At 61.0% G+C, this 12,310-nt stretch overlaps 1 protein-coding gene across 3 annotated transcripts; it reads left to right on the forward strand.

Annotated features, from left to right (window-relative positions):
• The first annotated feature begins 1,315 nt into the window (after window positions 1–1,315).
• GTPBP6 (GTP binding protein 6 (putative)) lies at window positions 1,316–11,826 on the forward strand. 3 transcript variants are annotated; one of them, XM_047765984.1, is made up of 10 exons: window positions 1,316–1,670; window positions 4,945–5,082; window positions 5,578–5,648; window positions 5,733–5,863; window positions 6,191–6,261; window positions 6,737–6,895; window positions 8,179–8,387; window positions 9,381–9,529; window positions 9,841–9,993; window positions 10,194–11,826. In XM_047765984.1, the coding sequence occupies exons 1-10, from the start codon at window positions 1,322–1,324 to the stop codon at window positions 10,315–10,317; spliced, it is 1,554 nt and encodes a 517-aa protein (XP_047621940.1). In that variant the 5' UTR covers window positions 1,316–1,321; the 3' UTR covers window positions 10,318–11,826. The 3 variants fall into 3 exon arrangements, with proteins under 3 accessions (XP_047621940.1, XP_047621942.1, XP_047621941.1); XM_047765985.1 differs by lacking the exon at window positions 1,316–1,670 and adding an exon at window positions 4,494–4,807; XM_047765986.1 differs by lacking the exons at window positions 5,578–5,648; window positions 5,733–5,863; window positions 6,191–6,261.
• The last annotated feature ends 484 nt before the right edge of the window (window positions 11,827–12,310 follow it).

A 12,310-nucleotide genomic window follows, 5' to 3' on the forward strand; every position in this document is an offset into this window, starting at 1 on the left:
TGGAAGCAGTCTTCCTACCACTTCATCTCCCAGCCCACATCTGCCAGCTGGATTTGGATCCCACAAAACTGGGGACCCCTGGCCAGACTCTTGCCCCCAAGGGTGCACTCAGGGTGCCAATGCAGACTTAAGAACAACCCCCCCTTCCTACTGGGAAGTCCCAAACAGTATTTGGGACCCCTGAGGGAGGATAGCATTGGACATCCATGACAAAGTTAGGGGCCCATAAGGTTAGGGGGCTCGGAGCTTGTGCCCCCTAAACCAGGGCTTAGATGAACAGTGACAGACTTGGACCTGCAAGGCAGGGTTTGGGACCCACCCAGACTGCACTCGGACACCTCGCCCAGGGTAGAGTCTCGGCCCCCCCTCTGGCTACATTCCCACCATTAGCTACTAACACAGACTATACCCTCAGGACCAGACAAGACAAGCCATGGCCAAGTTTGGGGCCTCTGCAACAGACATGAAGCCCTAAGACAGAATGTAGGATTCACAGGCACAGGCATGGATCCCCAGGACCACGGTCGAGATACAGATATACTTTGGCCCTCTGGACTGGATTTGGAAATCCCAAACGGTATTCACAATACCCCCAGGCCAGATTCCAGACCCCAAGGCAAAGTCCAGGACCCTCAGGGCAAGGTCTAGGACCCCCTAGGGCTGCACTTGGACCCTAAAGTAGGGCCTGGGCTCCGGATTGCACTAAGGCAGAGTTCAGAACCCCCGCGACTGCACTCAGACGCCCCAAGGCAGAGTCTGGGATCCTCAGAAATGCGCTTGGACTCCCAAGACAGGATCTTGAACCCAAGGGCTGCACTGGGACCCCTAAGCCAGGGTCTGGGACCCCTGAGACGTACTGAGACCCCGAAGGCAAGGTCTAGGACCCGCCGGGGCCGCCCTTGAACCCTTAAAGTAGGATCTAAGACACCCGGAACGCACTCGGACCCTAAAGCACAGTTTAGGACTCCCAGGGCCGCACTCGGACCCGCAAGGCAGAGTTCGGGGCTCCAATGAACAGAACTAGACCTCCAGGGCCAGACCTCCTACGCTGCGTGGAGGCCGGAGAGAGGCGCCGGGAGGTGGTGACTGTGGGGAAGCGCCGTCAGGTATCCCGCCGGGCTCCGCTCCAGCGCTCCGTGGCCTGGGAGCACAACCGCTAGCATCCAGGAGAAAAAGGAGCAAGGCCGGAGAGGCGGTGTCCGGGCCCGGGCCACTCGCACCAATCAGGCGGCGAAGAACACGTGACTCGGGCGGCCAATGGACAGCCCGCCCGGAAACACGCCCCCGAGGCCACGCCCCATTGCGTACAGGCGCGCACGGGATGTGGGCCCTACGGGCCGCCGTCCGCCCGGGGGCCCGGCTCTCCCGCGTGGCTCGCGGCTGCGGGGCTCCAAAGGCCGCGCCGCCGCTGCCGCCCTGCCCCAAGCGCACGGTCGCCGCCTTCCGCGGGGGTGCAGGGGGCCCAGAGGGGCGAGAGGGTGGAAGGTGGGGCCCAGGTGCGAATGGCTGGAGAAGTCGGGCTGGAGAAGAGGAGCCAGAAGATGCGGAGGAGGAAGAGGAGGAAGAGGAGCTGCTGAGGAGGGACCCTTTGTTACCGGCGGGGACCCAGCGCGTGTTCTTGATTCACCCTGAGGTCAAGTGGGGACCCAGGAAACCACAAGGGACCCGAGGTAACTGGGAGCGCGGCCGCCGGCTGGGACGCAGGGGGGCGGGGCGCTGGAGGCCGGGGGTCATAGGGCGGAAGCGCTGGGGCGGGACTCCGAGGGCTGGCGCTCATAGGTTGGGGACGGCGGGGGCGGGGCTCCTGGGGCTGAAGCCCAGAGGGCGGGGAGGCCGGGGGAGGGGCCCGTGGGGGCGGGGCGCCGAGGCTCTGCTGTAAATCCTAATTCTGGGCGGGGTCGCCTTACCTGAGCGCTCTGCCCCCCTGCGGGTCCTGGGCCCCCTCCCCTTTCAGCCGCACCCTGGGTTATCGCTTTTCCCTGCTTCTTCCGCAGCCTCCCCCGCCCCGAAAGGAAAAGCATCCAGCCAGTGAGACTCGTGTGCACAGGGTCCCTGTGTCCCAGAGTTTTGAGGCTTTTATCAGCCGCGTTTCACTCTGTGTGACTGAATACTAAGCCCAAGATTGTGTACAAAGGTGTTCACCCGCCCTTTGTAGCAGAAACCATGAACCCCGCTGAGCCCCCTGCGCGGCTGTCCGCCTGGGACCGGCATCCAGCGCCCTCATCCATCAGGAACCCCATTGTCCTCACCCCAGTCGGGCTGCGGGGTGGGGACAGCAGACACGCGGGGCAGGAGCCTGCCACCTGGCCTGAGTGCTGTGTTCAGAACCGAGTAGGAAGATAGACGCAGGTGGGGAGGGGGCCATCTCATTAGGGTGGATCTGGATGGCCTGGGAAGAGGGACCCCACAGAAAAATAGGGACAAGTGTCCAGAGAGGGCTCCCGAAGGAGCATGTCCTGGGGCCTCCTGGGACCACTGCCTGCAGGCTTTTGGGGGCTCTTAAAACCACGTCTCTCCAGTGGTGCAGGCCATGCATGGCCTCGGGTCAGCACAGGGACTCTGGGTTTAAGCAGAGCAGGGACCTGCGGTGGGGGAGGAGTCGGTCACCTTAATCCTTTCCTCCCCCTCTTTTGTTAGCACTTTATTGAGATAAACGTCACAGAGCATACGTTGAACCACCTAGGATGCAATTCAGTGGCATATCATCCATTCATGGTGCTGTGCAGCCACGACCTCTGTCTAGACCCTGTACCCTTAACAACCCTGTCCCCTTAACAGCAGGCCTCCCCCATCTCGCCCCCATCCATCCCCCAGCCCCTGGAAACCAGGGGCTTTCTGTCCCTGTGGATGGTCCTGTCCTGGACATTTCACGTAAGTGGAATAGATGATACGTGGTCTTTACTGTCCAAGGAGCGTGTTTTCCAGGCTTTTTTATGTTGTAGCCTGTGTCGGCCTTTTTAAAATTTTTCTTAGACTTTTTTTTTAAAGAGCAGTTTGAGTTTCACAGCAAAACTGAGAGGCAGGTACAGAGATGCCTCTTATACGCACTCACATTCACTGCCTCCTCCCATCAACACCCTCACCAGATGGTGCATTTGTTACACCCTATGGGGACATGTCACCATCACCCAGAGGCCACCGTCTATCTAGGGGGTAACTCTTGCTGTGGGTTTGGACAAGTGTACATCATGGATCCATCATTTTAGTGTCACACATGGTATTTTCTCTTCCCTAAACACCCTCTGGGCTCTGCCCGTTCCACCCCCTCCCCCCCCCCACTCCTGACAACTGTATCCACAGTTGTGTATTTTCCAGAAGGAACAGAGCTGGAATCCCAGAGTCCGCTGCCTTTTCTCACTGGCTTCTTTCACATAGAAACACGCATTTCAGGTTCCTCCATGACTTTTCACCGTGCGATGGCTCATTTTTTTTCGGTGCTGCAATAACATTCTCCTGTCTGGATGGACCACAGTTTATCCAGTCACCCACTGAAGGACATCTGGCTGCTTTCGTTTTGGCAATTAGGAGTGAAACCGCTATAAACATCTGTGTGCAGGTGTCTGTGTGGACATAAGCTTTTATCTCCTTTGGGTACATGCCAGGGAGCGTGATTGCTGGATCACATGGTAAGAGTTTATTTAGTCTTTTCAGAAATGGCCAAACCATCTTCCAAAGTGGCGGCACCCTTCTCTAGTCCTCAGCAGCCCCCAAAGGGAGTTCCTGCTGCTTCACACCCTTGTCAGCACCTGGCGTGGCCAGGGTTCTGGATGCCAGCCATTCTCCGAGTTGTGTAGTGATGTCTCATGGCTGTTTTAATTTGCATTTCGCCGATGACACGTAACATGGAGCATTTTTCCATATGTTGAGCAGGCTTTAGTGACATGGAGCCAAGGCCTGGACGCCTTCTGTGGTCCTAGGCTCAGGACTCAGTCTCTCATGGAGCCTGTGCCCCTGGACTGGGATTTCCACACATGCGTCTCTGTTTTCATTCCCATTGATGGATACCTAGGGGCAGGTTGTGGGATCCCCTGTGTCGTTTTGACCACACCCCCAGGCAGGCAGCCATGGGAGCGACCAGAAGAGGCGGGGACAGCAGTAGGGATTCACGATGGGGCCGGCACGCAGCCCCTGGGGTCGCCTGAGTGTTTGCTGATGGGCCAGACCCCACGCAAGCAGGTGGAGGTGAGGTGTGGCAGCGGGTCCCTGGGGAGGCGTCCGAGAAGACTGGTTCTCGTGGCCCAGGGGTGGGGACACTGCCCTGAGGATGGGTGACCCCCCCTCCCATGGCCCAGAGCACAGAGGACTCGGCTCTGTGGCCTTGGTCCCCATCAGCCTTGTCTCCACAGCCTCTTCTTACCTGTGTCCTCACTGTGCCTTGAAGAGGGTCGGGTGACCCCAGAGACAGCGGCACCAAGGGTCCCAGGAGTGAGGACCATGAAGCAGGAGGCGCCATGAACCGGCTGCTTGTCTGAGCTTCTGTGCAAAGGCAGGGCTCATGGCACTTATTCCGTGTGTAACCAGGGGGTTCCCATGTGGCAGTGGGTTAAAGATCTGGCATTGTCACTGCAGCAGCTCCAGAACTTCCATATACTGGGGACACAGCCAAAAAAAAAAAAAGCCACTCAGAACCAGGGAACAAACCAGGGCCCTCGCAGAGCCATCCTCCAGCCCTCAGGTCCCTCGAGACCCGCAGCCACCCTGTCCACCCCCATCAGGGCTCAGAGGACTCGTGGGCACCCTGCCCTGCCTGCCCGCCGACAGTCTGCCCAGAAGGATGGAGCTGCGTTTACAACAAATGCTGATTCAGGTGCTTTCCTGGCACCATTGTGTAGGCAGCACCATTCCAGCCTTGGGCATGTGGCCAGGGGCACCTGGCAGGACAGGACAGGGCCTGGGCTGACTTGGCCAGAAATTGACCTCACGCTAGCCTGTCTCTCCCCACAGCTGAGTGGCAGGTGGCAGAGGCCCAGGCACTGGTGCGCACGCTGGATGGCTGGTCAGTGGTGGACACGGCAGTGGTACCCACCAAGACCCCAGACAGGAGGCTCATCTTCGGCAAAGGGACCCTGGAGCACCTGACGGGTGGGTCCAGCGCCCGTGTTCCCGCCCCCTCCTGGAAACAGAGCAAGCATGGCTGTCCCTCTGGGCCTCATGGCAACTTGAGCCAGACATAGAAGGCCACCAGGTCTGCGTCAGAATTCAGAAGAGGCCCCGAGAGTCAGGATCTTGAGGGAATTGGGCGCATGTCAGCTGTGCAGCCCAGCCCACCACCCGCTCTCGGGCCCGGGGACTGCGCCCCACACCGCTGCCTGGCTCACAGCTCAGAGCAGGAGACGCGCGGGGGAGGCTGCTTAGCGCCCGGGTTTTACCCCGAGTTTAAAAGGTGCTCCGGCTCACCGGATCCCCATGCGTGAGACCTGTGCCCCTGAAGGTGGACGCGGGCCTCCCCATGGACCCCAGCCCGCACTCGCCAAATACGGGCACCCAGAGAGTCATGCCCGGGGAACACTGCCAAATAAAGTGCAGGTCCATCCCCGGACAGACGTCACGAGTCTGACGGGCATCCTCTTTCCGTAGAGAAAATCAGGGGGTCCCGGGAAGTCTCCGCTGTCTTCCTGAACGTGGAGAGGATGGCCACGCCCACCAAGGTAGGGGGGGCGGAAGCTGGCTCCCCTCCCCCACCCGGTCAGCCCCCTCTGTGAGGACACAGCCGTCACTCCTTCCTCTTCTAGAAAGAACTGGAAGCCACCTGGGGCGTGCAGGTGTTCGACCGATTCACCGTGGTTCTGCACATCTTCCGCTGCAATGCGCGCACCAAGGAGGCGCGGCTGCAGGTGGCGCTGGCCGAGCTCCCGCTGCTCAGGTGCCTGCAGAGCGCCGCGCTGGCGGAAGGACCCCTTGTTTTGATATATCTAGACTCTTGCCAGATGTGGTGAGGGCGGAATGTGGACCCCCGAGCTTGTGGTGGGCGGGGCCGAGCAGCAGTCTGCTGGGGTGGGTCCTCCGCGAGGAATGTCGCTCGGCTCCGCACCCTGTATCCCCTAACAGTGGAGGCTTCCGCAGGAGGGAGGCCCCCAGTGAGCCTGTTCTCTCTGTCCAGACACCCCCGCCCTGGGCTGCATCCTCTGCCCGGTATCTGATGCTGGAAGCGCATGTGCGCATCTACTGAGCCCACCCTTATCCACGCCAGGTCCCACCTGAAAAGTGATGCTGGCCGCCTGGACGGACGAGGAGGCGGCTCTCGCTACATCATGGGGTCGGGTAATGCAATGGAGGTCTCCTCAGCGGGCACTTGGGACGGGGTTGTCATGGCTGCCCCTAAAAAGGGCGCAGTGTCCCAGAAAGGCCCTAACGGGGCCAGGGCTGCCCGTGGGCCTCATCTGTGGTCATGTTCTGACAAAGCAGGGCATCAGGGTGCTTCCTAGGGTGGCAGTAAGAAAGGACCGCGAACCAGCGCCTTAAAACCACATACCTTCATCCCCTGGTAGCCTTGGAGACCAGGCATCTGAGGTCAGGGGTCAAGGGCAGTGTGTAGCAAGGCTGCCGGCCGCCAGGCAGAGCCATCTTGAACAAGTGTCAGGCTGTGGCTGCTGTGCGAGTAGGCTTCCCACCCCCAGAGCCAGCCGGTCCATATCCCCCTCTGTGGCGTGGGGTGGGTTGGGGGGGAAGCCTGCTGGGGCTCGGGCCTCTTTGCTCCCGTGTCTGCTCACGGACTTGCCGTCTTGGATGTTTGCAGGGGAGTCTTCCTTGCAGGTGCAGCAGCGTCTCCTCAAGGACAAGGAGCTGAGGATTCGGCGCGCGCTGGAGAGGCTGCGGGGGAAGAGGCTGCTCCTGGGGAGGCAGCGGAGGCGGCGGGAGTTCCCCGTGATCTCTGTGGTCGGATACACAAACTGTGGTGAGCGGTGGGGCCCCCAGGTATTTTAGGGGAATCCACCTGCAGAGCCAACGACACCCAGGTTTCGCCGAGGGCTCTTGGATAGTGGGAAAGACCAGGTGTGTGCCTGTCCCCGGCCATCGCGGGGGCCACGGCTGGAGCCCAGCCTGTCTGCTGAGGGCGGGGCGGGGGGGGGGGCTGACGCCCCTCTTAGTGGATGCCCTCCTAATGCTGAGAAAGAGGGAATTGGATGTTTTTCATTTTCAAGTCCGTGTGCAAAAAAGACTTCATCTTAAAGGAATCCAAAAATTCTGATTTTACAAAGTAAAACTTAACAGTGTGTTTTAAGGTCCGTCTTCAGGAGCATATTGAGAAAGCTGTGTGCACGTGACAGAGCTCAGGTGTCCTTTAGGGTCACAAAGCCCTGAAGTCCCAGGGCCCTGAACACAGTAGGAAGCACCTGGTCCCTCAGTGGGAAGCACCAGGGTATGACCTTGCACGTGCCAGGAAACCCAGCACCTTCTGGCGGAGTTGCTCAGAGGGTGGGAGAGGGTGTGGGGGCCGCCTCTCTGTTTCAGAGATCCCCAGGGAGCGGCCTGTGGGTCCCGACACCCACTGCTGGGGATTCGGGGCCGCCGGCTGAGCCGTGAGCGTCTAGGCTGAGCTGACCTACCTGGTCCCTCCAGGTCAGGGACAGTCAGCACCTTCCGGGGACTTTGGGCAGGGCTTGGTACCCAGAGCTCACCAGTGGGTCATCCTCGACTGGATGGCTGTGACCCTGAACTTGGGGTCAGCTGGAGAGAGCGTCCACCTTGTCAGGAAAGGCCGAGGAGGGGCCACCTCAGAACACAGTCGTGTCTGTCTACACCCTCCCCCTGTCTACACAGACATCCACCCCACCTCACACGGATCACCTGTCTACACAGATACCTGCCCCATGTCACACACACACTCTGCACTCACCCGACCCCAGCACCCCCTGTCTACACAGACACCCCCGCCACACTCACACACCATACCTTCCCTCTGTCTGTGCCCACCTCATACACATGTCCGTACTGTCTACAGGTGCCTGTGCCCCTGGCTCTGGTCCCTCTCTCCTGGAAGCCTAGACAGCGGCAGCTGTGTCCTCACGCGCCTGAGCATGGCATCGCCAGGGTCCTGCAGAGCCCGCCGGGGTCAAAGACCCACCCCCTGGCCCAGCCTCCAGCGGCCTGTGGTCAGCGATCCCGTCGCTGCAAGGTCACAGTGGATGGTGGGGACATGGGCCTGAGGTGCACCCTCCTCTTGTGACCCACTTGCAGGAAAAACCACACTGATCAAGGCCCTGACGGGGGACGCCGCCGTCCAGCCCCGGGATCAGCTCTTTGCCACGCTGGACGTCACGGCCCACGCGGGGTCGCTGCCCTCCCGCATGGCTGTCATCTACATGGACACCATCGGCTTCCTGTCCCAGCTGCCCCACAGCCTGATCGAGTCCTTCTCGGCCACTCTGGAGGACGTGGCCCATTCGGTGAGCAGGGTGGGGCCAGGGCCCAGTCATTTCAAATACCAGCCAGCAGGGGCCTGGCGCCCTCATCACCACACCACACGGGATGGGGGGGTCCTCTCATCACCACACCACACGGTGGGACGGCCTGGGCCAGTCAGCACAGACCCTGGGGTCCCGGTCCCCTCACAGGTGCCATCACACGGGCTGAGTCCTCCTCAACCACTCCAGGGAGCAGACGTCCGCTCTTTTCTAAAGTAAATGCCAACCAAAAGGAGTTCCCTTTTGGGATGTTGGGGGCCCTGGACAGAGAGGCATGAGGGAGAGACAGTGACCCCTACAGCATCTGGGGTTTCGTCAGCAGACAGGAACTCAGATGTCACTGATGCTCTAGCACCTTAGAGGCCACAGTAGCACAAGCTCAGGCTTAGGTCCTTGCACCGTTCTGAAATCCTACAACTTCTGAAATGAAACGTTAAGGAAAAGTTAGGTTCCTCTCAAAAAAGAACCCGGAAGTGAGTCCCCCAAATCTTACAGGCCACCTCCTTTCCAGGCAGAATTGCCCTGGGCTGTTATTTCCTCCTTTTCTGTACTTTCCAAATGTTGCATAAGAACTATGCATAAAGCGCAAGATAAGGAGAAACACCTTCTTTAAAACGGGAGCCTGAAGGTCTCACAGAAACATGGAACAGCCCAGAGCGCTGACCGCAGCCCCTCTGGGGGGGCTGGGTACCCGTGGGGCGGGAGGCGGGGTGGGCTTGAGGGCCCCTCGGTCCAGGTGCACCGGGAGCGGCCTGCCCAGGGCGGATCCCCAGCAAGGGGGCAGGGCCTCAGTCCCCTGCAGGCCAGCTCTGCGGTCTCAGCCACACGCCCCGCACCGGCCCCCACGCGGCGGCTCCACCCCATCCGGCTGAGCGGTGCCCTAAGGGCCCAGTCCCCCACCTGGCGGGCCCTCCTGGGTGGGGGCGGGCGTCGCCGACCCCAAGCCCGCTGACCGCCCGGCCCACCTGGTCCCAGGATCTGATCGTCCACGTGCGAGACGTGAGCCACCCCGAGACGGAGCTGCAGAAGGACAGCGTCCTGTCCGCCCTGCGGGGCCTGCGCCTGCCGGCCGTGCTCCTGGACCACGTCCTGGAGGTTCACAACAAAGTGGACCTGGTGCCCGGGTGAGCGCCCCGCCGCCTGCTGCCCCACGTCGCCAGGGCCCGAGAGCCCCTTCCTGCTCCCGGGCGTGTCCCCCCGCACCCGCTGCCGGTCAGAGCCGTAACCCAGGGTCCGCCCCAGCGGAGCACGCGTTCGGGGCTGCGTGTTCGACCCCTTCAACCCGCACCCCGGCCGGGAACACGCGTCTCTACGCATTGCCCCCATTTACCTCCCGGCGGGGCCAGGTCCTCGCCGGGCGGGGGACTGTGGACCCAGGCCCGGGTCCCCCTCTGAGCCGGGTCTGCCCCTGCCCCCCCCCCTTCCCCACCCCCAGGTACAAACCCATGGGACCGCACGCCGTGGCCGTGTCCGCCCTCCTGGGGCTCGGGCTGGAGGAGCTGAAAGCCAGGCTGGAGGATGCGGTGCTGACAGCCACGGGGAGGCGGGTCCTCACCCTCCGCGTGCGGCTGGCGGGGGCGCAGCTGAGGTGCGTGGGGGGCGCGGGGGAGGGGCTGGGGCGAGGGGGTGGGGGGGGACGGCGACGCGGCCAATCCCGCTTCACCGCCACGTGTGCGCCGGCGGCCACGCTCATCCACGCGCCTTGTCCACACCCGGACTGTCGGCTCAGCCCTGGCTCGGGGCTCCTTTTGGGGGTACCAGTTCTCATTACACGTGTCTTCCTCCCAGCTGGCTGCATAAGGAGGCCACGGTGCAGGCGGTGGATGTGATGCCCGAGGCTGGAGCGGCCGACGTCAAGGTCATCATAAGCCACTCGGCATACGGCAGGTTCCGGAAGCTCTTCCCCGAGTGAAAGACACGCAAGGGCCTGGGCTGGACTGCGCGTTACAGCCTCCAGCAGAAGCAGGCGCTGTGTGGGGGCCTCCCTCCCCGTACAGGGGGCTCGTGGGACTCCGAGTGGGATTCGGCCTCCCTGGTGGGGACTCTGAGGGCTCCTGTCAACTGTTAGGGCATCTGAAGAGCGATTCCCTTACGGGATGACTGAGCCTCGAGACCCTAAAAATTCTGCATGTGTGTTTGTAAACCAGCCTTTCTGGCTGTTCAGCAAAGCCCTATGAACAGTGGCCATGAGGGAGGCAGGTGGACTCACTCCATCCCCTGTGTGTCCACAAGGTCACGGCGGCCAGGCTTCGCCCTGTCCTGCGGTAGCGGCAGGGGTATAATTAACAGGACAGCCCAGCAGGCGGAAGAGTCTCCCCCTTTGCAGGGCCAGAGAGACGAACCCATCACGCCAAGGGAAATACAAGTTCAGGCATCTTGTCCACAAGCGGGGAGCCACGTCTTGGAGCCCAGCTTCCAAGAAGACCCCTTTGGGGACCCCTTCCTAACATCTGAGAGGCTCCAGGACTCCCAGACTGCTGGCACCCTGGTGGGTGGGGAGGATCCTGCTTGGTCGTTTGCCAGGCATGGTTGCCCCCACGTGCCCTCAAGTCCCCCAGGGCTCCCTCAGCGTCCTCTCAGCCTGGTCCCTGTGCCTGGCCACCCCCCTCCTCCCAGGTCCACCTCCCCAATTCCTCCCCATCTACAATATGTGAGGGTGGGCTGTGGGGGTCAGTTCTGGCCTCTGGTCCCCTCCTCTCCTGGTACCCCCCTCCCACTGCCCAGCTCCTCCCCAGCCCCAGCCCCAGAAGCCCCACCCAAGGAGCGGGGGGAGCAGGGCCAGACAGCCTCTGCTGGAGCTTATCCTGCAGGCCCGGGAGGGAAGGATAAGGTGGGGCCTGGGGGAAGGGAGGGTCTCAGGGAGCCCAGACTTCATGGGACCCCAGAGAGAGGGTTCAGGCTCCCAGTGGGTGAGAACAGGTACAAGACACTGCCCCAGATTCGCACAAGACCCTCCATCTGTGGACAGGGTCTCCCCTCCCAGTTGGGGTCCACTGGGTCCAGAGATGCTGGGGGCTCTGAGGACAGGCCCAGGTGGATGGACAGGACGCTACTGTTAGAGGAAGGGGGTTGGGCCAGGCAGCCCCTGGGGCGCCCCATCACATATCTGATGGGGAGGTGGCCCCAAGATGGTTTTGAGGGTTGAGAGTCTCCATCGTGTTGGCCGGTGGCTTATTCAGCAAATGCACTTGGGCTCACACACTGGCTGAGAAGAGGTGAATGTGTGTGGCCAGCCCCACTTCACGGGTGGCGGCCCGAGCACGTGGCCTGGAAGCTGCCCCGCTAGCAACATCCTTCTGCCAGAACTCCCTCCTCGAATACAGAAGGCTCAAAAGCTCATCTTCAGCATGGGTGCAGAACCTCTGCTTCATGTCCCCACGGGAAGCTAAAACCATAAAGCAAAAATAAACAGGAGAATGGAGGCATGACTTGGTTTTTTTTAAAACTCACTATGACCTGGGAAAGTGCTCCATCAGTATTGGATTGCTTCCTGTGTGGCACCACAAAAGCCACCCACGACGATATAGTTGTTTGCGTGGCCACAGAAAATCCACAAACGGGAGTTCCCATTGTGGCTCGGCGGGTTACAAACCTGACTGGTATCCATGAGGATGCGGGTTTGGTCCCTGGCCTTGTTGAGTGAGTTAAGATCCGGCATTGCCTTGAGCCGTGCAGCAGGTCACCCATGCGGCTTGGATCCCGCGTTGCTGTGGCTGTGGTGCAGGCCGGCAGCTGAGCCACAGACAAGAAGTTCCCCGATGATTAAGGGTTTGGCCTTGCTGCTGCAGCAGCTTAGTTGCTGCTGTTGTGGATTCAGTCCCTGGCTGGTGGACTTCCACTTGCTGCAGTCATGTCCAAAAATAAAAATAAACCCAATTTAAAAGAAAAAAAGCAAGTATTTATTT

This window comes from Phacochoerus africanus, unplaced genomic scaffold (assembly GCF_016906955.1).
Source record: "Phacochoerus africanus isolate WHEZ1 unplaced genomic scaffold, ROS_Pafr_v1 Scaffold_144, whole genome shotgun sequence".
Taxonomy (NCBI): Eukaryota; Metazoa; Chordata; class Mammalia; order Artiodactyla; family Suidae; genus Phacochoerus; species Phacochoerus africanus.